This window comes from Misgurnus anguillicaudatus, chromosome 10 (genome assembly GCF_027580225.2).
Source record: "Misgurnus anguillicaudatus chromosome 10, ASM2758022v2, whole genome shotgun sequence".
NCBI classification, from domain to species: domain Eukaryota; kingdom Metazoa; phylum Chordata; class Actinopteri; order Cypriniformes; family Cobitidae; genus Misgurnus; species Misgurnus anguillicaudatus.
Window position 1 is genome coordinate 12,474,578 of NC_073346.2, and position 25,870 is coordinate 12,500,447.

General features: G+C 36.9%; 1 protein-coding gene across 13 annotated transcripts in view; it reads left to right on the top strand.

Moving 5' to 3' along the window:
• cobl (cordon-bleu WH2 repeat protein) overlaps positions 1–25,870 on the top strand; it is a 101,962-nt gene that overhangs the window by 62,220 nt on the left and 13,872 nt on the right. For all 13 annotated transcript variants that reach the window (XM_055209480.2, XM_055209476.2, XM_055209477.2 and 10 more), the window contains one exon: positions 7,617–8,094. In XM_055209480.2, coding sequence (XP_055065455.2) covers positions 7,617–8,094 — 478 coding nt within the window. The remainder of the gene's footprint in view (positions 1–7,616; positions 8,095–25,870) is intronic.

Genomic DNA, 25,870 nt, shown 5'->3' on the forward strand with positions numbered 1-25,870 from the left:
ACAGCAAACTCAAAACTGGTTTGTGTTTTTATTGGACAGGGCAGCTTTAATCAACACATCCAATCTCATCACATTGATTGGACCCCAGGTTGGCTGACTCCTGGCTCCAATTAGCTCTTGGAGAAGTCATTGGCCTAGGGTTTCACGTGCTTTTCCGCCCTGCGCTGTGGATGTTTACATGTTGTGTTCAATAAAAACATGAAAACGTATAATTTTTGTGCGGTATTAGTTTAAGCAGACTGTGTTTCTCTATTGTTGTGACTTAGATGAAGATCAGAACACATTTTATGACCAATTTATGAAGAAATCTAAGTAAGCCCAAAGGGTTCACATACTTTTTCTTTCAACTGTATATTAATATTTAACAATGCTTGACAACAAAAACAGCATGAGTTCAACTTATTCGAGGCAGCATGGAAAGAGACAGAAATGCAAGAGGTGCGACAGTTTAGGCAGCTGTGTATGAAAGTCACTCTTAGTTTGTTCACAACAAAAGAAGAAAGAAGCCAAATCAAAATTCTTTCTTTTTATAAATAAATGAAGGCACTACGCCATGATGGAGAATTACAGACCAGCATGAATTTCTGTCTGTCCAGGTTGGGTTGTGCTGGTTTGCTGGTGGTTATGCAGGTGTAAGTAAAACTTTGAAGATCTTGAACCATGCGTTTTATGGAGGAGCTATATGACTTTCATCACCATGCATTAGACTGGAATTAGTGGTCATCCAATATATCTTTGTGGACAATATAACATATACTGTATGTTCTGTTTTTTTCTGTCCGATATTAAAACAAGTAAAGAGTAGTAAACAATGTTAAAATGTTAATTGACATCATCTGATCATAATACACCTACGTTAAGGAGCAGTGCTTTTGGCCGTATTTGTCTGTATTTGTCTAATGTATTGCACAAAGCGCCTCCATCTGGATAACAAACTATGTGCATATTCGTCCATGTCTGCATTACGATGCATTTATGAATATATTTTCCCCACTCCTATGTACCTGTACTGTACCATAGACCACATTCAACCTTGATTTCGATCAAAATCTTATTATGACACCTGCATAAAATATGCAGATGTGTGTGTGCATGGACCTTTTTATCTTGAGGACACTGTTTATCCAGCTCTGAGCTAAAGAGGATCACTGAAGTAGATCAACATTCGAGAGGAATGACTGGTCGACCTGTGGTGTAATGTTACCCAGTGGCCTTGTATGACTGTGGCCCGCACAGCCTATAATTAAGCACTCTGTAGACCATTTTGCAAGATGTAAACAACACTGGTCCAGAAACACTTTCTGTTTCAGTTTGTAACTGTTTTCTTTAATTCACATATATTTTAAAGATGTTTGTTTAACTTTTGGATTCAGTTCTATTATGTTTTTGTTGGTTGTATTTTATCCCAATGTTTATGTAGCGTTAAAAAACTGAAACATGAAGTGCTTCTGGACCAGTGTAAATACCTCAAATCTTACCTCTGCCAAAAAGCAGAGGACTTGGAAACACAGCGCACAGCACCTCTCGTCGAGTCAAAGCTTTATCTCTGGATAAATGTACAAAGTTGGGTTGAAGAAAGTTGTTCTTAAATACTTTTCAGATATAAGCAAAGAAAGCACACTTTTCGAAAGGCACAATGCTATTTTATTGCTTTATCTAATGTTATGGAAGACATGAACGCTGCAGAATGTACGGCGTGTGACCTCGTTACCTAAATAATGTGTGTTGCCATTGCCTTGCTATTGTATTTTAGTTAGTTAAATATAAGACGAGAGCTTAAGGACAATTCTTCTGCACATGTGCACAAGATATTTTTGGATTCGATTGAGAAAATACTATGTTTCATGTGTTTACATGATAGACTGTAAAAAAGATGGACAATGCGACGTCGCTTCCTTCCATTGTTATGAATTGAAGCCAAAAATATCTGACCATGGGCACTGCCATGTTACGTAAAAACGTCAATTTGGAGCCAGGGCATGCACAGAAGGAATTGTATGTGGAGCCAGAGCTGGAGCCGCGGTATCAAACTTCTGCCCAAAAGCTCGCACGCCAATGACTTGTACTGCAGCCAGCCACCAGGGGGTGATCAAGAGCCAGCGGCTTCACTTTTCAAGATATATGGGGCACACCCGGTTTACATGCTCACTTTTATCCTGATGATCAGATGACAGATCGGACTACACCACCCAAACAAATTATTTGGTTGCATGTAAACTAGGGATGTAACGATTCAACCATGTGTCCCATTAAATATGCTGGTTGAAATCAATTCTGAATCGCAAGGCTGCGATTCTTTGTTTCATGCACAACTTGTGCGTGTACTACGGCATTTGGTCAGTAGGAAATCCTTATCAATCTAAAATCATAATGAGTCGGGGTCGTTTATAACGTGCATTTAAAAAAGCAACACTCGTTAAACAAAATCGTTTAAAATATTCTTTATTATACAACAGTTCTTTCTGGTTCTCGAATCTGATTGGCTAAGAGCTATGCGATATTGTGCTGATAACGGCACTGTACCCACTTCACCTTTGGTATTATTCCGCCACCTAGTGAATGGAGGTCCTAAGCAGGCTCATCTCTGAATGGAAAAACACAGACGCGCTGTTTGAATCACTCTCCGTGTGTCTCATTAGTTTACTAGCTCATAAATCAGTCTGTGAATCCCCAATCGGAAGTTATTATTCCGTCAAAGATCAGCGCTCTTGGATGTTACGTTAAAGTTAATGGGAGAAATGTCTTGTCACATCGTGTTGACAATAACACTTGGAAAGAGGAATATAGCCACTCGTTTTTTTCTGGAGCTATATTTCTTATCAGAACGCGAAAACACCGTGGAACTGCAGGTAAGCATCGCAGCTTTTAAATGTGGACATTGATCATTTACTTTATCGTGACGTGACTATTAAAACATGTTATGAGATATCGCCACTGGTATATTTATAAGCAGCATGCAAAAACATCTCTCTGACACTTATAAAAAAACGTTTTGTATAGTACTGACAAGAACGAAGTTTAATAATAATCGAGTGCTCGTATCGCGTTAAGAATAAATGAGAAAGCAATAGTAACGTTATACAAGTATAACTTAGTTTTATTAACTTTTACCTCGCGCCAAAACAATAACACAAAAGGCACTAAATATGAATAAAAAAACAAGTAATAGTTTGATCATGACACCAAATACTGCTGATTTGATCTCATTTTGACGATCATAAACAAGCAAGGCCAACATGAGAGCCAGGGAATCCCTGTCAGTGATGTAGCCCAGAGAGGACGGTGGTCAGCGGGGCGAGTGAACACTGACGTCCGCTCATGCTTTGGTTCTCATTCGTACCGAATCTCACTAAGCAAACGTTCAAACAGGCGCTATCTTTACTAATCGACTGCAGATTTAAATATAATACATATACATTCTCGACTGAACTAATCTTAAAACTACACTTTGTGACCAAGAAATGGTAATATAAAGAAATGGCTTTTCCGTCCATTGAGATGAGAGTCAAAGCAGTCGAAAGTGTTACCTGTCATTCTGGCCGCCCTCAAATCCGTGGCGGAAGAAGTAGTTCTCAAACAAAGAGGCTTTTAAAATAACTCCGTTGTTGTTTTCTAGTTTTCGTTTTTCAAACGTGTGCCGTCGTACTGTTGTATAAAAGCAATATCGCTCTCGGAGTCGTGTGATATAGCTCTATATCATCACGGCTGTGATTGCCTCCGGCACTCGGCCTCGTGCCTCTGGCCTAATCACAGCCGTGATGATATAGAGCTATATCACACTCCTACTCGAGCGATATTGCTTAATTATCATGAAAATACCTGAAACAATTTGAAGAACAGTAATATAAATATTCCTGTAGATATTTCCTGGAATAGCATTCGTAATGCTACTTCTTCTGTGGCACAAAGGGAGTTTCTTCACGGGAGCGCCCCCTGGCATTCGGATGTGCCTGGATTTCACCGTAATTCATTCAAATTCATTAATTGAGAAAACGCGCATTTGCGCGGTTAATCGTTACACTCCTAATGTAAACCGAAAGTGGATAAGCTCAAAACTTTTAACACCTATTTAGAATCAATTACTTGTGATAGGATCAACCAAAACGCATCTTAAAGCCGGAGTCCATGATGTTTGAAAGCCAATGTTGATATTTGAAATCACCTAAACAAACACGCCCCTACCCCAATAGAATCTGGACCTTCTGTTGATAGACCCGCCCCACACATACGCAAACCGGCATTTGATTTGATTTTATTGGCTATAAGTGTGTTTTGGTAGTCGGCCCGTCTCCTTTTCCAACGCGTTTTTCAAACATCGTGGACTCCGCCTTTAATACCAGTTGTTAACAGGGCTCACCTCATGTCATTCATGTAGTGTAAAAGTGGCCGCTTAAACCGCAACATTTGATTTTAAAGAGCAAAACATAAACAAGGGGGAAGCGCATGTCAAACAATGTACAGATGATGTTGACCCACTTTTTTTGTCCTCATATCTCATGTGAATACGACATTCATTTAACTGTTTCTTTGAACTCTGACCCACATTTCAGCATGGATGTATTAAGGACCAATATGGTTTGTTTTTGATTTTACACTTCATGCATGGAATTAAACTGGAACTGGGCCTGTCAGGCTGGTTGCTGACATGCCAAAGCATGCTGGTTCATGTACATTACAGGAGATTTTCTGGCAGCGTTATGGTTTTAAACAGATAAACTGTACTGTTTGCAGCTTTTCAGATTCATGAATGACTCTCATTGTTTGCCTTCGACCAACCTGCCCATCTCTACCAAGTGTATTAATTTTACAATCAGTAAAATAAAAGCTTGCGTACTTGCAGATGAGACAGGACGTGGGCTTTTTCCTGCTTCTGAATTTTTATGTATGATATACTTTCCTGTCTCTGGTGATGCAAGCTTGTCTTCTTAGACCTCTGGAATCTGTAACACCGTGTGTCTGTCCCTTCTGGCACATTTTGAAATTTGATGGAAATTGTGCTGCGGGGCTGTGATTTACTTCTCACCATGTAGGTTTAAACCATTGCTGTAGAAACAGCTTGTGCTGATGCGATGAAGTAAAGATATGAGTTGATTCAACCTTTACTCTACTTTTCTCTTATGCAATATGCAATAGTCTTAAACTGAACACCTGCAGTTAAAGAAAATGAGTGTACCGTACTTGCTCAAATACGTCCTACAAGCTAAACCATCTCTCTCTTGTCATGTAATTTAGAAATTTCTTATTATTTTAATGTTAATTTGCAACTCATACTTAGCTTTTCACATACTATTTATTTATTTACGGTTTACTATTCAAGATACACCACTTACTGTAATACATCACTAATTATTTATAAAATGTGAACAATTTTATTTCATTAAAAGTTCATTATATGGATAGTTCACCCAAAAATAATTTACTTAAATTATTACTTATTTACTCATTATTTATTTCATTATTTATTCATTTCTCATTATATATTTATTCATTGTATTATTATTGTATCATTAACATAAAGGAAGATATAAAGAGTTTGTTTGCAAAACGCAATAAATCCATTTTGACTAATTTCGATAAAAATCTGTTTTCTATACCAAGAAAATGACAAGATGCAAACCACTATTTTCTGTTACAAACTTTCACATAGCATCTTTAGGTTATAAAAACATAAAAAATTCAAATCCATAATTTGATTTTCAAAGATTTATTATAAAAACAAATACGTTTTTTTTCAAAATGCTATAAATTTATTAAATCAATATATATATATATATATATATATATGTGCATTCATCTTTGCAATATTATATTAATTTAGTTGAACAGTGGTATACACTGATAAAAAAATTAACATTAATGGCATTAACCAAAACACTTACTTTGTCATATAGTCATTGCTGCGGTTATACTTGGGATGCGTCATTTAACATTTTTGACAGCAATCAGCTGTAAAATGTTTTGGTCCTGCTGGATTTTCGTTGACTTTGAGTAAAATAATAGAAAGTTTTTCATAAGATCCCCTGGGGTCAATGTGTTAGCATGACAGAAGCTGAGAACAAGCAACCGGCTCCCGAGGTCCTCTCGCGTAAATTATTAGATGTTGATGGCTTACATTTCTTTCCCGTCACAGAAAACCACCACAGGTTTATCAATGCCATCAAAGTATTATTTTGTTTTTGTTTGTTTGTTGATCACGAAGTACAAAGTAGACGAGGAAAACTAGGACTTTGTGTACTCAACGCTCCGCCATTGTTTGTTTACAATGCGTGGAATGTTGCTCTGTAATTTGTGGAGCGGATTTATTGCAATCTGTAGAAAAGGGGGAGTGGTGTTTATTGCGTTTTGGGAAAAAAGGGAGAAAAGATGACAGAATAACACAGCAAAGATTGGATTTTGAGTAAAATTGACAATTTACTTTTAAATCCTGACCTGATATAATACTGATTTTGGCAGTAACAATTTTTTTTTAAATGGCATTTATCGCGTTTTGGAACCAAACTCTTCATATTTGCAATGAAGCAGAAAACTGAAGCACCATTGACTTCCACTGTAGGAAATATTACTATTGAAGTCAATGGTGCTCAAAAACACTTTTTTACAAACCTTCCTCCCTTGTCTTTAACAGAACAAATAATGTTATACCGGTTTGTAAATTGACTTTGAGTAAATGATGACAGAATTGGTAGGCCGTAAGGTGAAGCGGTTTTTTGTTTTATCTCATTCCCATATATGGGAAATCCAGACTAAAAAGGTGTCCATCAGCATCAGATTTTTTTTAAAGCCATTGAAGCCTATTTTTTTGCACATATTAGATTAAGGTCTGAACTTACTATAATCATTTTTTTAGAGGATTTAAAAAATATTTCCTATAGAATTATTTACATTTTTTAGATTATCATTATAAAAAATTATCATTACCGTAGCATGATTCTACATTAAATATATGCATTTACAAACTCATGTTTCGGTAATGAGAACTAAAAAGTTCTAGGTACTATGACAAACAAAATTTCAACTTTTATCTGGAGAGAAAAAAATAAGAACTGCTTACCTGGTAGCCATCTTGAGTGTCACAGTCAATTATGTCCCTTCCAACAATTTTGGAATTTGAGGGCTTAAACAATGATTGAAAATTGTTGCGGAGGATGAGAAAATTGGTCTTGGATACATTTATATTCCTTATTATTGTCTCTACATTTACCAGTGATCACCAAAGACCACATGTTTCTTTACTGTAAATGTTTATAGTATAACATGCACTGAAGCTTTTTATTTTTTTATTATAAATATTTCCATGTCAAAGAACCAAAATCATGGACACATTGCGGTAATGACAATTTCCCCCTTAAATGTGGAAAAAACAACAACTTTGCTTTGTATGATGTCATTTCAAATCATGTGCAAAATAGTACATGAAGAGATGTTTGTAACTGTATGCTTCTTATTTTGATACTCTTTGCATTTACTTTTATTAATCAAAATGTTTTATGACACCTCAAAAGTCTAATTTCGCAAGAATCGTCCAATTGTATTTTTGGGTGAACTATCTTTTTAAGTTCATCAAAGTAATTTTCAAACCTTAACACTTTCTCTCTTTTCTGTCCTCGCATAACCAGTTAAAGAAGCGCAAGGCTCCAGCACCGCCGCCCACCCCGACCCCCAGTACACCTGAGCCAGTTTGCTCGACACTATTGTATGAGGCGCCCATGCGGGCCCCCAGGATCCCTGTGCCGGCAGAAAGAACCCTGGTGGCAGTCACCACAACTTCAGCCGACGACTCCGTGTCTGATCTGAGTCACAGTATTGAGGATTCAGAACCGGCCGGGTCCATCTGCAGTAGCTCCAGTGGTGATGATGCAGCTGCAGGTTCCAGCTGCAGCAGTCTTGCTGAGGAACCTGTGGCACATCGGGTTCAGGTGATAGCTGAGTACACCACATCTAAACCACAGGCTGAACCTGTGCCTAAACACAAAGAAGAACCATCACCCAAAACCACGAGAGAAGAGGAACCTGGTCCCAGTCCCACACTGGAAGAGACTGCAGTGAGGGAGCTCAAAATGGAGGAGATGGAGAATAACCGCAATAGTGGAATAGGTAACGTAACCATGTCTTTATTATTAAATCCATGAAATGTTTTGAGACTTACGTATTGGTTACTTAGACAAAAGTATTTAAAAATTTTTTTTTTTTAAAGTGACATTGGTGTAGGTTTAGAGCAGGTCTATACGTCACATAGCCCTTATAGTAAGACACATGTACTAAGACATTTTTATGATTGACGGTGTGTCAATATGTACTTTATCTGTTCCTACTCTTTAGGCCAAAAACATGTTAGTTCAAGGCTAAATTAGTTAAATATCGTGAATAAAGACTGGAGGACTAGTTTCCATTTTCAGCTCCAGGCTATCTGATTTTTGAAAGCATAGCATGCCAGCTCCGGGCCAACATGTTCCCGTTAATACACACACAACAGTTCGCAACCTGCAAATACAATCCCATTTCCCAAAAGTTTCATTAACGGGATTATCACAATCACGGTATGGAGTATGATGATTTCACAAGAATATGTTGATGGTCATGCTGACAGTGATTCCTGCTGCTTTTCGGCAGAGACAGGTTTGAGAAATGTGGTTATTGTGGGAAAAGAAACACGTTTAACCTTGTAGACTGCCAAAGTTGCATAATTCATCATAATGCTCTGATTGTTTCAAACCTTCATTTGGAGGGGATCAAATATGACAGCAGGTGAGGGCACATTTCCTATTTCATCACATCTATTATTCGACAAATCTGTAGGGCCCTATAAAATCCGTTTTATTTTTTCCCAAATTCCGTTTTATTTTTTCCCAAATTCCGTTTTCTCCGTTTTAATTTTTGCAAATTCCGTTTTATCCGTTTTAATTTTTGGCAATTATATTTTTTACCCTTTACTTTTATTTTAGTCATAAAAAGAGTGTGCCTTTAATGTTAATGATTAAAATGTAAATGATTTGGGGGAAAAACTGGATAACAGGATTACTTAAAGGGAAATTCCGCCTTGAAATGATCCCAGGGTTAACAACAAACGTGCACCGAGTTCGACCGTTCACTGGAGTTTGTTTTCATGCTAGTCTAACGTGACCAGTGTTATTGCTAAACGCAAATTAGCATGTTATGGTAGCCTTCGGGGCATCAGTGCATTAAAAACGAAATCGCTATGTCTATACTACTAATAATGCTCAAAATAACCCCACACTTACACTGTAGCACAATGAGGGTCTCTATATGTAAACCGAAGCATTGAGAACTTTGCAAGTGTACAGGCAGTTTATTAAAAAGAAACATTTACCGTTCACGTCTGGATCACATATGCATGCGGGCGCCATCTTGGGAAAACTAAACTCTCGCGTGAAACGTTGTTGCCCTGAACAGGTGTTGTGCTTTCACGCGAGAGTTCAGTTTTCCCAAGATGGCGCCCGCATGGATATGTAATCCAGACGTGAACGGTAAATGTTTCTTTTTAATAAACTGCCTGTACACTTGCAAAGTTCTCAATGCTTCGGTTTACATATAGAGACCCTCATTGTGCTACAGTGTAAGTGTGGGGTTATTTTGAGCATTATTAGTAGTATAGACATAGCGATTTCGTTTTTAATGCACTGATGCCCCGAAGGCTACCATAACATGCTAATTTGCGTTTAGCAATAACACTGGTCACGTTAGACTAGCATGAAAACAAACTCCAGTGAACGGTCGAACTCGGTACACGTTTGTTATTAACCCTAGGATCATTTCAAGGCGGAATTTCCCTTTAATGACTATAAAAGATGCATTTACACACGCGCATACACCCGCACACTCGCACACACACAACTCAATTCAATGCATTGTTTTTTAGTGTTGTTGCAGGAGGCTACAACAAGGTGTCAACGCAGTGGTGCCTTCAGAAGTGCCTTAAACACATCAATACAGCGGAACGCGATCCATATTTTATACACAATCGCTTGAAATGCATATAACTTTACAAACATACACAGGATAGTGATCTGACTTAGGACAGCATGAGCATGCAGCTCTTTTCACGTGCGAGCGAAAGAGAGACAGAGAGCGGCGCCATGATGCAGATGATTATATTTTAAATGCGAGGGATAGTTAGTTTGCCTCAGCTCGCTTGAAATGCATAAAACTGAACAAATACATGAGGATTTGTGTTCGCACTTCGGACAGATGCGTGAGCGCGTGACCGTGAGAGGTACAGTGAGACAGACATGGATGAGAGAGTGCATGTATCAGACATGGGGACTTGTGACTTGGTGACTTGGACTCGAGTCGACTCGAGTCGCTATTTTTGTGACTTGTGACTTGACTTGACAAAAAATAAAATACTTGAGACTTGACTCGGACTTAGAAGTTAAAGACTCGGGACTTGACTTGAGTGTTAATCACATCATGTTTTCAGTTTGAATATAAAATATATAAATAATTTTAAAAAATTAAGTTGACGCAGCTGGAGCCCAGGCTAAGAATGGCGTTGTCATGACTGAATCACGACACTATGCAGCTCTCGTAGCTACCTTACGCACGCCACACCCACTTAGATCAGATATCAACATGTCAGCCGGAGGGGTACCGAGGGTCATCGCTTTTGGCTTCAACAAGATGTCAAAAGACAAACAGTGCATTGCAAGACATGCAACATTAAAATCACGGGCAGCCACGTGACAACCTCCAATTTTGTCCGTCATTTGAAGAGCCATAGTAAGTGCTTGTCATTTTTTTATGTCTGGTTATTTGGTAGATAGATAATGTAATAATAGCTAAAGTAGCCATTAACCCTCATCAATGATGAGTCATTACACCGTGTTGGGGACAAATGTGGGCAAAATAATGTAATTTTTTATTAAATACTTCCCTTGATCTGAGCGGGATGAGACTTGGCTACTTTTTCTAAGTTTGTAATCGTCTTTTGTGCGCTCAAGTTCGTTATTTCAAATGTAGGCGCACGAACGGAAGAGACGCGCACGCGGTGCGACGCGCTCATTTTTCTGGGCGCAGCCTTGAGCATTCAGAGCATTACACAAGTGTGTGTGTGTGTGAGAGAGAGAGAGAGAGAGAGAGAGAGAGAGAGAGAGAGTGTGAGTGAGAGAGAGAGTTTGTGTGTGTGTGTGTGTGTGTGTGTGAGTGAGAGAGAGAGAGGGAGAGAGAGAGAGAGAGAGAGAGAGAGAGAGAGAGAGAGAGAGAGAGAGAGAGAGAAAGAGAGTGAGTGTGTGTGTGTGTGTGTGTGTGTGTGTGTGTGTGTGTGTGTGTGTGTGTGTGTGTGTGTGTGTGTGTGTGATTATTCTTATATTTGGTAGTTTAGGCCATGGCAGTTTGCATGTTTAGAGAAGACGATGTCATCTCTATCCATAGCTTATTAGGTTGTGACTATCCATACTGTTTGTATTGTCAGGTGAAACATAATGGTCTCTTTGTGAATATTTGGATGCTGTGTTGTTTTAATCATTATTGGTCATTCCAAATAAATAATTAAAATGTGTGTGTGTGTGTGTGTGTGTGTGTGTGTGTGTGTGTGTGTGTGTGTGTGTGTGTGTGTGTGTGTGTGTGTGTGTGTGTGTGTGAACTATGTTTGAGAGAGAGAGAGAAAGAGAGAGAGAGAGAGGGAGGTGTTCAGAGAGGAGTCTGTTGGGTGTTAAGCTGTTATTTGTTTTATGGACTCAATGTTGAAAATTTCAAACATTTCAAACAAGGTTGGCAGAAGTGAAAAATAAATAATTTATGAAGTTACAATTTTGTTTGATTCCATGATGTATTTTACTGAACATGAGTATTTACAATGCAAATCCAAATTATTGTAATTTACTGTTAGTTACTTACTGTATATCTTGTCTTTTCACTTTATTAAGATCAGATTCTGCAGGTAAAATTACAATAATAAGGTGACTTGACTTGGACTTGACTTGACCTACTACAGGACTTGACTTGACTTGATATAGCCTGTGACTTGACTTGACTTGACTTGCCCAAGACAAAAAATACTTGGGACTTACTTGAGACTTGAAGGTTCAGACTTGAGACTTACTTGAGACTTGCACATGTGTGACTTAGTCCCATCTCTGGCATGTATCTTTGCGCTCACCGTGAACAGAGTGTTGACTAAACTTCCAAAATAACAGTTCTCCGGTCACATAAAAGTCATGTGAGACCTGCTCGGAACTAAGCCCTTTCGTCGAATTTCTTAATTTTTTCGCTGACGAAAGCAGAGTCGTGGAGAGCCGCTTCGCCATGGTTTCAGTGTTTTGGAGGAGGTCTGAAACGACGGGAGGGGGCGTGTCGCCCAGATTTACTTCCCCCGGTCTGCATTTCCCCCAGACATACGTTCGTCTCCCACACAAAAACATAATTTTATTCAAAATATGTAAAATTCCGCAAAATTCCGCGTTAATACTAGATTCCGTGTTAATTAGCCAATTCCGCGATTCCGTCCGCGATTCCGTGATCGCGGAAATTATAGGGCCCTAAATCTGTTCATCTAATTGTTGTGGGTCAACAACTGTGAGCAATATTTGCCTTTACAGAACTATTCAATTTTACGCATTTATTAAATGGATCTGTCTGTTTTTGGTAGTTTAGCAGCTTTTTAGGATAAAAAGCTGATCAAGACAAGAATTTAACATTAAAGAACAGTAAAATTGCTTGCATCCGTTTTTGTAACATCTTGAAAACAATGTGAAAGCAAAAATGAGGAAAACGAAGGAGGACAGGCCATTTATTGACCCTGCTGCTATCCATGGCCTGTGCTAGGCATTTTTCCAGTAATTTACTTGATAAAAGCAACAATTGATATCTTAAACCTAAAACCTTTCTCCCTCTATAGTTCCTTTATTCACTGATAACAGAGGAAATGTATTTAGATTTTAGTCATATGCTTGTGTCTATATAAAATGATATTTGCCATCCTGGGGCATCAGCGTTAGACTTATGGAGCGAGATATGCGTCTTTATTACATGCGATAAATTAAATGATCTGAGAGAAATAAAACAATTTGAAAGAAAAAGTTATCACACTGATAGCAAAGAAGCATTTCATGAGAAAAAAAAGAATATTTGAGAGAAAAAGTTTTCATACCGATAGCAAAAAATAATAATATTTGAGACTAAAAAAAAGTTTTGAGAGAAAGTATTTTCTCATGATAGAACATAAAAAGTATAAATTTGAAATTTTTAAAATTATTTTTGAGAAAAAAAAATCTCTCAAGTATATGTTTTTTGCTATTAGTGTGAAAACATTTTCTCTAAAAAAAAAGTGTTTCTATCAAAACGCTTTTCTTTGCTCTCGATGCAATTTCTTGCTCTCGTGTCAGGATTTTGCTTTCTCTGTGAAAATTGTGTCATGGGCGGGGCCACGTTCCTATTGGCCAGTCGGGAAAGCATCGTCTTGTCTTGGGAATCGAACTGAATCATTACACCGTTGTTCGGTTCACCTAGATAGATGGCGTCTCTGCTTTTAGTTGAGCACGGACACTCTAATGTTTGAGTAAGATGATGACACACAACTCGATGGATAGCTGGCTGAGCAAGTTCACAGCACTGAAGATTAAACATTAAAAAATGAAATGGTACTCTTATTCATGAATGAATGTGTATTATATTATTAGCTTGCTAATCGCTAATTAGGCATTATGCTAGGTAAACTTGCAAATGCCAAATGGATGTTTTGAGTCACTCCTTATTTAGTGAGTAGTGATCTAGTTTCTACCTTTGCACTTGCTAGCCTCAAAGCACCTGAAGAGTAACTGCTTGTTCATCATATACAACCTCCTGTATAACTTTTAACCAACGTTAGTGTGCATGGAGGAAGTACAGAAAAATAAGGGACGCCTAGCTGCCGCAGCGCGGGGGGCCACACGCGTCGGGGCTACGCCGGTGACCACAGTATCGATGTACGTGCCATTGGTGGTATATCATAACTTAAATGTGTTTTTTGTTTTCATAAAAATATTAACATTGATACCATTATAAGAAGATAGCTGCTATTGAAATCAGTGTGAACAGATGCACTCAGTCTCTCAATATCAATACACAGCTATGACAATAATAAATAGGGCAACAAAGTAATAATAAAAATAATAATAATTTGTTACACTTATTTAGCACTTTTCTGCAACACTCAAAGCGCTTTACATATAAAAGGGGGAATCTCCTCAACCACCACCACAAAAAATAAGCTTTGGAGGAACTTGTGAGATTTGAACCATATTTTTATTAACTTATTAAATTAACAGATCCATACGTAGTGGTACAAGGTGATTGACATGTAGTGGCACAAGGTGTTTGACAGCTTTGTTCACCTATCGGATCATCAAATATCAATATCAATAATGTGTTATGTTTGTAACAACACTGGGTGTGTTAATTGTAACACATTGTTTTATGTTAAACTATTCAACACATTATGTGTTATTTCGTATTGATTTTGAGTTCATGTAAATAAAACACTAGATGTGTTGTCCGATGTCTCAATTTAACACATTCGTTTTAAGAGTGTATGTAAAACAAATCGCGTCCCGTATTGATTTGATACGCGTCATTTTGCCTGTAAATACGGGACGATTTCGTGTTTCACGGGACGTGGCATTGCCACCTTCCATGCACACTAACGTTGGTTGAAAGTTATACATGAGGTTGTATATGATGAACAAGCAGCCACTCTCCAGGTGCCCCGAGGCCAGCAAGTGCAAAGGCAGAAACCAGATCACCACTCACCAAACAAGGAGCGACCCAAAACATCCACCCGGCATCCGCAAGTTCACCCAGCACGATGGCCAACCAGCGACCAGCAAGCCAATAATACAATACACATTCATTCATGAACAAGAGCACCATTCCATTCTTCAATGTCCAATCTCCAGTGCTGCGAACCCGCCCAGCCAGCCATCCATCGAGTTGTGTGTCATCATCTTGCTCAGACATTGGAGTCCGTGCTCAACTAAAAGCAGAGACGCCATCCATCCAGGCGAACCGAACAACGGTGCAATGATTCAGCTCGACTCCCAAGACTGGAGAGACGATGCCTTCCCGACCGGCCAACAGGAACGCGGCCACGCCCACGACACAACCCCCACAGAGAAAGCAAAATCCCGACACGAGAGCAAGAAACCGCATCGAGAGCAAAGAAAAGCGTTTTGATAGAAACACTTTTTTTTTAGAGAAAATGTTTTCACACTAATAGCAAAAAACATATACTTGAGAGATTTTTTTTTCTCAAAAATAATTTTAAAAATTTCAAATTTATACTTTTTATGTTCTATCATGAGAAAATTCTTTCTCTCAAAACTTTTTTTTAGTCTCAAATATTATTATTTTTTGCAATTGGTATGAAAACTTTTTCTCTCAAATATTCTTTTTTTTCTCATGAAATGCTTCTTTGCTATCAGTGTGATAACTTTTTCTTTCAAATAGTTTTATTTCTCTCAGATCATTTAATTTATCGCATGTAATAAAGACGCATATCTCGCTCCATATAGACTCACCGTTCATCATGACAGTGAGAGTAAACACATGTCTTACTGTAATTGATGAGAGCTTTCCGTCTGTTAGCTGCTGAGCTAACACTGCTGATTTCGATCCCCAGGCTAAATGCCCAGCCTCCTTTAAAAAAACAAAAAAACAAGTGTTGCTTCTCTTTAAACCCCTGCTAACTTCAAGATAATCTCCACAGGAGAGGGACATGATAATGAGTAAACATTAAGACTTCACACAGCCACAAGTGTTCCTTTATTCATGTTATTTGTGCATTCAATATTAATACTATGTACATACATTATCTCATTAGCAGACTACACCAATCTCTGAACGTATATCAAGTTAAAATGCCACTGTTTTAAATAATTTTTAAATGATTTAATTGCTCAGTTGTGCTTTGTGTGAAATCTACAGTTCATTATGTACTGAGAAATGTTTACAATTCCTGTTTGTTTCAAAGTGATTCTCTAGTATGTTTATAATATGTGCTTTATGTTTACATTGGAAGTTTGAGGCTTTACCTTTTGAACTTGTGCAACACAAGAACAGAATGCTTATGCAAACATCATATTTCCATTTTAAGGAACATTTAGGGAGAAATTAATTGAGGGCAGGTTTTAAGAAATTAAGCTAAAACATCCCAAAACCATCACAGGAGAGTTATTGGCTCAGTGTCTTTGCGTTCAATCCAAGACAAACCTAATATTTATTTATTCATTGGAGTGTTTGGTAATTAGCCCAGTATTCTAGTTGTTACTAAAGAGTAAAAATAAAAAATATTTATACATCCTAAAACAAGCTATAGGAAAAAATCCTGTAGAGATTTTTATATTTTTATATATTTACTTTTCACAGTTTTTCCATGTTTAAGCAGTCCAAATGTATCTGAACCACGGCAACATATAACCATATAACACTATATTAAAAGGTGCTATAAAATAAAAAACCTCTACTTACCAAGGCATAGATAAATAATAAAGAGTTCTATACATGGTAATGGCATATTGTGAGCCTCAAATGCGTTTGTTTCCTTATTTTTATGTAAACCTCATGCATGCAAAACACTGCTGGAAAACAGGACAATCTTAACATAACACCAACTGTGACATTACAGTCGTGATGTGCACCCGAACATTAAATGACACATTAAATTAATTACAATGTTGTTAAAATGCTAAAAACAAAGTTGTGACTGTTGAGTTAGCGTTATATGCTAGTTAATGCTATATGCTAGCGTTTAGGCTAAAGTTCTACTATTAACTTTACAGTTACTTTTTGCAGGTCCATACTGAAAAAATCCCCACAAACTTACCACTCACAGGACTCCAGACTAACTTTTTTCACTAGGAGCACAGTAGGGGTGTGCAAAAAAATCGATTCACATTTGAATCGCGATTCAAGCTTTGCCGATTCAGAATCGATTCATAGAATTCCAAAAATCGATTCATAATTTTTTTTGGTAATGCCGTGTTACAATTCTCCTGAAATGAGTTTATCTCAGTATTCCCATAGATGGCGCTGCGTCGTATTCACACTGACGCCCGCACACTCTTGTCACAGTCTTTCCCACACATTGCTGCTGCAGCGCTGCCCAGTTATATTAACAAGTGCCAAGTATATCTGGCATCAAATTTTGTCTTTTTTGTTTTTACGTGATGATGACACTCTTTAATAATGACATTTTGTGTGCGACATGATGAGTTCGGTATGCGTTCACGTGCTCTTTGTTTCTCAATGAATTGGGATGCGACGTGAACAAGCTCGTGTCACATTTTATCCTTCATGTTTCTGAACTTGAGCATTGTTTTAACATTAGAGAACTTGACGGAGCACCCGCGGCCCGAATGGTTCCGGGTTTGTATTTGAAATGGTCAGTCGGGTCCGGGTCAGTCATAGTTAAATTACTTCGGGTCCAAAGTCTGATTAATATTATGTATAAAACCTGAGTCGATCGGAGAATGACCGTGAGCGCTACCGCGCTAAAGCTCGCGTGCAGTTTCAGCATGCCGACGGTTTCTATGGCGATAAAACTGGCTCTTTTCTATAATTATTAATAAACCATATATTTTCTAAAATCTATTGCACTGAACGAGCAAAGCTCAAGCTGACTCAATATTTACAAAACGCAAAGCTGTAATGTTAAGTCCCCTGTCAGTGGGACAGCAAGTAGACTTTTGAATCTGAAATAATGAGTGGATTAAAGAGAGACACTTTTCCTGCTTCTGCTCTATCTAATAGAAATAATAACCATTATAACACCAGTCACATTTATAATCTATAGACCTGCACTGTCTATCATTAATATACTATATTATTGTATTTAATAGAGTTTGATTAAAGGGGTCATCTAATTGCTTCATAACAGTTTTTATTTTTCCATATAGACATAAAGTAATATCAAACTACATTTAATTTGTTGTGTTTCTTTTCCTTAAAATTGTATATCTACTACAATCAGTCACATAGGAAAAAGTAAACTACATTTACATACTGTGAATCGTTTTTAAAAACCGAGAATCGTTTTTGAATCGAAAATCGATTTTGAATCGAATCTCGAGCCTAAAAATCGGATTCGAATCGTGAAATTTTCTGAATCGTGCACCCCTAGAGTACAGTGGCCCCCAACTGAAAATTGCAACCAGAAAATTTAGGGGCACACACCGTAAATCAACATGCTAACCAAATATTCACATTTCTACTAATTTCCACTGTATTACTAATAAATATTTTAATGATAAATGCAGAAAGTACAATGTGCGGTTTCAAATTCAGTGTCACATCACAAAAAAAGGTCAAATTAACAGGTCGCACATGTGCGACTGGATGTAAAATTCAGTGGCACACTCTCAAATTTTGGTGGTCAAAATGGCAACATTTGGTGGCAGTCTGGAGCCCTGACTCAGAAATATCCATTAACAATTAAACAATTAGTTGTCCCTCAAAATCTGTATTTTCGTCTAAAACAGGCTTAAACATAAGACCTGTTTACTAATGTGAGCTACTGGCATGAGCCTCAGAGCAGAGCAGTCAGAGCAGAGCTCAATATTATTATTCATGACCCTTCCAAATAGGGCAAAAATAGAGCATTTAATTCAAAAGACAAATCCTAGGGTTTAACAAATGATTTCAGTTCCATTATTGGCACCTTTAACACAGCACTATACATTTCTTAATATATAAGATACCATACACTCTGCTTTAGAGCCACATGTAGAAACATTTCTTCTTGTAATAAATTATATTGTATTATAACATAATGTACTCTACACAGATGATAACCGTCAGTCGCTATCATAAGACTAAACCCATTGCAAGAAGTTTTCCAGGTCACATCCTGCCCTTTTCTTTCTTCTATGGAAAACTCACACAGTCATGTACAGACATCCCCTTGGTGTATGTCCCAGACATTTCAATTCAATTTTAAATCTGTCCAGATCATCTCTGCTTTTTTGTCTAATTATCCATTTTTGGTCATTCTCTTTGAATGTATAGCTTTGTTCTTCATTTCCCTTCCTCCGTCACTCAATCAGTGTTTACATTTGCATATACTACATGTGCCTTGTGTGTTTGCACATAGTTATTTTGGGAAAGCAAAGCTTTGTTTCACAAGTCCCTGGATGAGATTGTCCTTGCTATGACAGGTTTAGAAGAAAGATCTTAATCCATTCCTATGTGCCCAATACCTCTTTTGAGGGAATGTGACGGCAAACCACTTAATATAAAGCATGTGTAAGAGATCAAATGAACAAGGTTGAACTTTTGTTTGGATTAAAATTAGTCATTGTGTTGAGGAACAGAACTCTGAACAGGTTGGATATGTTTTTACAAACACTGTAAGTGTTTGGCGTAGTTGCATCATTTAGCACCCTGCCTTACATCCTTGAGTTTCACTGACACGTTGGCTCAAGATGGTCTCGTTGTGGCCAGGAATTGGTGTCACATCATCTGTTAAATGAAGAGAAGCAGAAGTATAAAACATAACGTTTTGAAGACTATATAAAAACTGTCAATAAGGTTACATCAAAAGGGTGATAGATTGTAGGATCTAGGCCAGTGAAAGATTAACTATGTCAAAGATGTTAGATCTTGAGATATATCAAAGATTGGTACATCGTAACAAGATTGTAGCAGGGTTTAAAGGATAGTTCACCTTAAAATGAAATTGAATATCATCATTTACTCTTCCTCACTCTCCCCGACTTTCTTTATTCTGTTGAACACTAAAGAAAATATTTTGATAAGTGATGTAATCACAAAGTAGCTGGTTCCATAGTAATAAAAACAAATACAATGGAAGTTTATAGGTACTGTCAACTGTGTGGTTACCATCACATATCTTATTTTGTGTTCAACAAAGATACTCATACACGTTAAGATCAACATGAGGGTGAGGAAATTATGACATAAATTTCCTTTTTGGGTGGACTATCACACAGTAAAAAAAGATGTGTTGTTTCAACTTTAAAAAAAAGTAAGTTACCTGTCTACCTTACATTTCTGAGTTAATTCAACTTAATTTTGTCCACTGATATTTTTAAGTTGAATGAATAAACATTTTAATACAGCCAGGTAACTTACTTTTTTTAAGTTAAACTAACAAATCTTTTTACAGTTCAAACAACTGGGAAACATTACATATTGTGTGTGTGTGTGTGTGTGTGTTTAGGATACTTAAAATGTTTGCTATCACATTTATTCCAAAATGTAATTTCCAGTTGAATCATTTGTCAAGAGTTTATTTTCTAAATGTTTACTGTGCATGGTAAAAACTGTCCGTAGTTAAAGAAATAATATTGTTCATCAGCAGGGTTTGAAATGAACACCTGCCAAATGTGGGTAAAAATGAGCTGTGGCAGGTAACGTTGTCAAATCACTTGCCAATATGGCGTGTTACTTTTTATAAATTGTTCAATCAGTAATTTCTTTGTAAAGCTGCGTACACACCAAATGCGAAGCATCGCGTTCCTCGCTCTAGATTACTTGTGGGATTTAACTTCATTAACACGTGTGAGAGAGAGGCGCTGTATTTATAACACAAAACGAAATGACAGAAACGGAATGCGGGACACTAATCGAATTACCTCGATTATCTTGTTTTTGAGAATACGTGTGTATTTTTACGTTTCAGTGTGGTTGTACAATACGTACATTTACTTACGTTTAAAACACACTGAAACGTACAATATTGACGTTTTGACAGGACTAATACGTAAATTATTTACGTATTTACAGCTTTACAAACGTACAAATTTGTACGTAAGTTATTCCTATTCATAAATATTAAAATCGCGGGCATTGGCGTTTCTTACTCATAACAATAACATGTTTTCAGTCATATTTTCGGACTTATTTATTTAAGACAGTTTACCTAATGAAATGATTATGATATTCAGAGAATTTCACAATATTGAACATTTTAAAACTTTAAAATTAATAGCATTTCTGTATTTATATTTTGTTTGTTTGCCATAACACACAAACACGTTTCTCCTCTTGTCTTCTATGAAATACGTTATTATTACTACTAAGCAATAATCGCAACAAAATACAACATAAATTCACAAAAGATGTTACTTTTATTCATTTGTTGTAATCGAAATCTTTAAAATTCATACTATTGCAAGGAACAGATCCAAATTCAGCCCTTTATCCAGCGATCTTGATTCGAGTTCTCATCAGCAACCGTAAAGTCAGATCGCTCGTTCGTTAATGTGAATTCAAATATCCCGCCTCAAGAAGCTTTACGACACATTGCTTTACGGCAGTGATATCAAAAGCTCATTGGCTCTTTGAGTGCCACGTGACATATTTGCGTCATTTCCATTTCCGATGGTGTACTTTTGAAATTAAAAAAGCGCGCCGTGACAGAGGGAAGCCGGATCAACGCTGATCAAATTCTTGGATTAATAACTTTAATACTTCTCTTTACTTCATATACTCCAGAGAGGACCGCGGCTGTAGCACATCATCATTTTAACTACTTTTGGTACTGATTTTAATATTCGCAATAAATAAGTTGTTGTGATTACACTTGTCTGTCTGTTATGATTTTTTAAACAGTAACGTTAAATGATTTTAATAAACTGTTTTGGGTAGGACTGTAGCACCTTAAAATATCTTTTGAATGCTATATTGTTACTAATATGTTTCTAAACATATCTGTCCGTTACGTTGCATAATATAAAAAGAATACATTAAGAATACGTATTTAAACATTTTGTATAAAAAGAGTTTGGATTTAGGGTAAGGTTTGCGATTAGGGTAAGGTTTGGGTTTAGGGTAAGGTTTGGGGTAGGGTTAAGGTGGAAAATTATTGCTAAAATGGTTAAAAGAAAATTATACAACAATCTTTATGGAATGACATATACATAAATGTTTTACGTTTTTTAGCTGTCAAAACGTAATAATGCTACGTTTTAATGTTGTAATTACGTCTACATTGTACGTTTTAGCTTCTATTTAAACGTACAAAAAATACGTTTTTTGCTTTTTAAAGTTACGTGTGAATACTACGTATTAACAGTGAGACCAGGCTGGGAAAATACCACTTTTTTACACATGAAACATGAACACATGTTATATTGTGCACTGTAAACACAATCAAAGCTTCAAAAACACAGAAAGAATGGGACCTTTAAAACAAGGCGTCACCACTGATATTTATAAGCAAACAGTTTTGGTGAAAAGGACAAGGGTGAAAGAGGAATGGAGGAGATGGCAAGATTTTGTTTGAATAATATGCATTTCAGATTTTATAATAAATAATAAAAAAAAGTGAAATAAATGTGTATAAATAAAGATGACAGTGACATACAGTGGTTAATGTTGTTTTTTGCTAGTTGAAGTTCTGAATGGCCAGTTACTTAAAAATTTAGTAGCCAAATTGGCTGGTGAGTGAAAAAGATCATTTCAAACCCTGTTCATCAGACAACATTTGCTTTTTCCTCTCTTTTTTCCTTTGCAGTCTACTGCTGTGCACCCGTGTCTCTGCGCTCTGGACGCCATTGAACTTCTTTTCCTTCACTTTCCTCTTCCATCATCCTTTGCCTGATGGATTTCTACTCCTCTGCTTCAGCCCTGTATCTTGCTGTTTTCTCTATATGTTTATCACTGAAGCTTGTTTCAAGCCAACACGTGAGACTTAAGACCTTATTTATTTGTCTGTAAATAAACTCATTTTTGTATTGCAACTCGATGAGAAACTGGGTTTGTGAAGAGAAGCTTACAGCAGGTATCAGACCTGGAGCGCAGCTCTTTATTTAAGAGGCTTAGATTGACCTTTGGAAATGGTTGGAGGGATATTAAAGCATGTGATGTAATGTTCACAGGTCAGTGACGGTTTTCAAATCTATGCACACAGGTTATGTAAGAAAAACAAGTTTCGTTTAACACCTGTTGCATGCTGGTTTGTTTCAGAAGTAAAAAGTATGTTTGATTAAAATCTGCTCTTTTGGTACCATTGTGTTTATGGGTAGGTAAACACTGATTTACTGTATGATAGGTGACAGTAAATACATTGAGATTAATATTGTTCTTGTTTACACATGCTCAGCTTTTGATTTAGCTTAAATGAAGTTTGATTTACACATCAACACTCCTGAGATTGGCAGACTTTTGATGGACTTTGTGCACTTTGTTTGACAAAAGCTTTATGTTTTGCTACAAGGGTCTGTGTGAGTTTTATTAAATGATTTGATCTAATATGTCCACCCTGGATCTTCTAAGTCTGTTTTTTATTTAGATTCCTCTTAGAGTCACATCTCTTGTAGGTTTGGGAGTCGGAAATCAATTCCAATTGTAAAATTGGATCCTTAGGGTCAGGAATCAGGAATTCCTAATATAGACGCTGTCAGCAGAAACAACATAATAAATTGGACTAAATGTAACTTCTGGTAGTCTTCCACATAGAATCAATAACATGTCCTTTTACGGTAGTTTATTTCTGATAACAAGGGAAATAAATGACAAGTAAATGACCTTCATCCATATATCATATCTAATGCATATCAACTACTAAACTGAGGTAAAATGAATGTATACAATGTTAGCTACAGGTCCTAGAATTTTTACCTGGCTGCCAAATCTCTCCGCACAGTTGTGATCCATGCTCGTCATAAGCAAACCAAAAGATTTTATTTTCGACAAGGTATTTGTTTCAAAGATCAGTTTAGCCACTAGCCAGATAATGCGGGACAAACCGCGACAATGCGCATGTGTAGACGTCACATATCGTTTAGTTACAATATATGAAGACTTTCGTTGCAAAACGAGATAAATCCATTTTTTTACATTTTTGTCAAAACATGTTGATTATTATGTTATCATGTTATTATTTTGTTTTATGGTGCTACTTAGTTGTATTTTTTAAGTTATGAAGGTTTAAATCAAAACAAACCAACTGCAGTTGAATTGATATTAATGGGAATGCACAACCAAAAAACGAGATTTCTGAACAATTAAAAAAACGGATTTATCTCGTTTTGCAACGAAACTCTTCATATCTAGATTTTCAATGGGAAATGCTAAGATTAATGATAACATCGGTTGTAATCCCATATAAATCAGTATGAATAGATGTCAAGTCTGTTGGCAAAATGAGGATTCTTATACACGGATTTAGATGGACTTGTTTCTTAGTGGTTGATATTGATATCTCAAAAACAGGGCTAAACATGGCTAGTATATTGGTTTACCACTATTATGCAAAAATATTTATGAGTCCATACTCAGCACTTATGTAGGGTAGTTTAGTCTTTATCAATAGATTACTGACTGATAGCTGACTGAACTGTGAACTAAATTGTCATTCTGATCATTCAGAGGCTTTTTTACCATATGGAGTCAGTCTGAGTTCACGCCGCAGGACATTACAGAACTACAGTCAGTATGTGCTTATAATTTCTAAGGAATTTTTAATCAAATGCTACTTATAGCTTCTGTTAGTCACATATACAGTACATTTAGTGCTAAGTCACTCCGGATATATATCAAAAATTGAATACAAAACAATACCACTGTAGTGCAACGATTTACCTCCTGGGACGACTTGGGTAAGGTGCTTAATTTATTTTGCATGCTGGTCTGTAGATGAGATATTTGCATGGGTTTGTAAAAAACGAGGACGGTTCTGTAATGAAAAACATTGTACTTTGAAGAAGTACAGTTTCTTTATTAAACGTCTGGTTGTTTTGCTGTGTGTTTGCATGAATGGACTTGGCACAGATAGAAGCATGCGGTCATGTTTGGTTTCCCTGTAAGAGTGCATGACTCTAGATGATATTGTGTGTATTAGGGCTGTGTATCGGCTAGAATCTGGCTATATGAAATGTATCCATATGATATAATGCGAACCGTTGCGCTACTGTAAGCAAGGCAATATAAAGGGATATTTCTTATTTTAGGAATAGAATAGGATATAATTTTAGGAAAGCTGCCATCAATAACACACCACCATATGTAAACCTTAGCAAAAAATATTTAAGTTGTTGTGTAAACTTATTCCAGTGTGAGTTAAGAACTGACCTGGACCCGTCTAATACTTAAAAATTAGATCCGGACCTGTGCAAAACCGAGAAATGCCATAAATGTAATACCCAAACACCTGTTATTTGATAGCTGTACCATGTCGGCACATATTCCACAGCACATTGCTATTACAGGGTTCCCACGGGTCCTTGAAATCCTTGAAAGTTTTTGAATCCGGGGGAAATAATTCAAGGCCCTGGGAAGTTTTTGAAAATATGCATGCATAGATACAGGTCATTGAAAGTGCTTGAATCTATTTTATGCAAGAAGTTTTCTGGAAAAAAAATCTATATTATTCCCTGTGTAGTGTAGTGTAGGATAATATCATAAAATTTCTAGCCTTTTAAGCACACATGCTAAATTGTTCGCTTATATTTTCTGTATGCGAATGTTTATTCAGACCAAAAATGCTTTTTTTACATGAAAACGTTTCGGGTTACGTATGTAACTGTTGTTACCTGAGAAGGGAATGAGACGCTGCGTCTCCCTTGCCATACTTCCTGTGTCCCTGGAATGCCATCTTTGGCAATATTTCAGATAGCGATATACTTCCTGGCTCCTGCGTCACCCTGTCTTTGTCGTTAAGCCTCACCATTGGTTGAAGTTGATATACACAGTCAGACGCACTTACCCCTGGAGGCGTCCCCAGTGACACAGCGCGAGTTCCTTCAAAAGGGAACTGTAACAATGTATCTTAAAAGGTAACACGATGTAACCTTGCTCTCACTTGAAATATGTCCCCACATTTAGTCTTTAAATTTGAGGGTATTGGACCTGGAAAGTCCTTGAAAGGTCCTTGAGTTTGAAGTTAACTAAGGTGTGGGAACCCTGAATAAAATCAGTA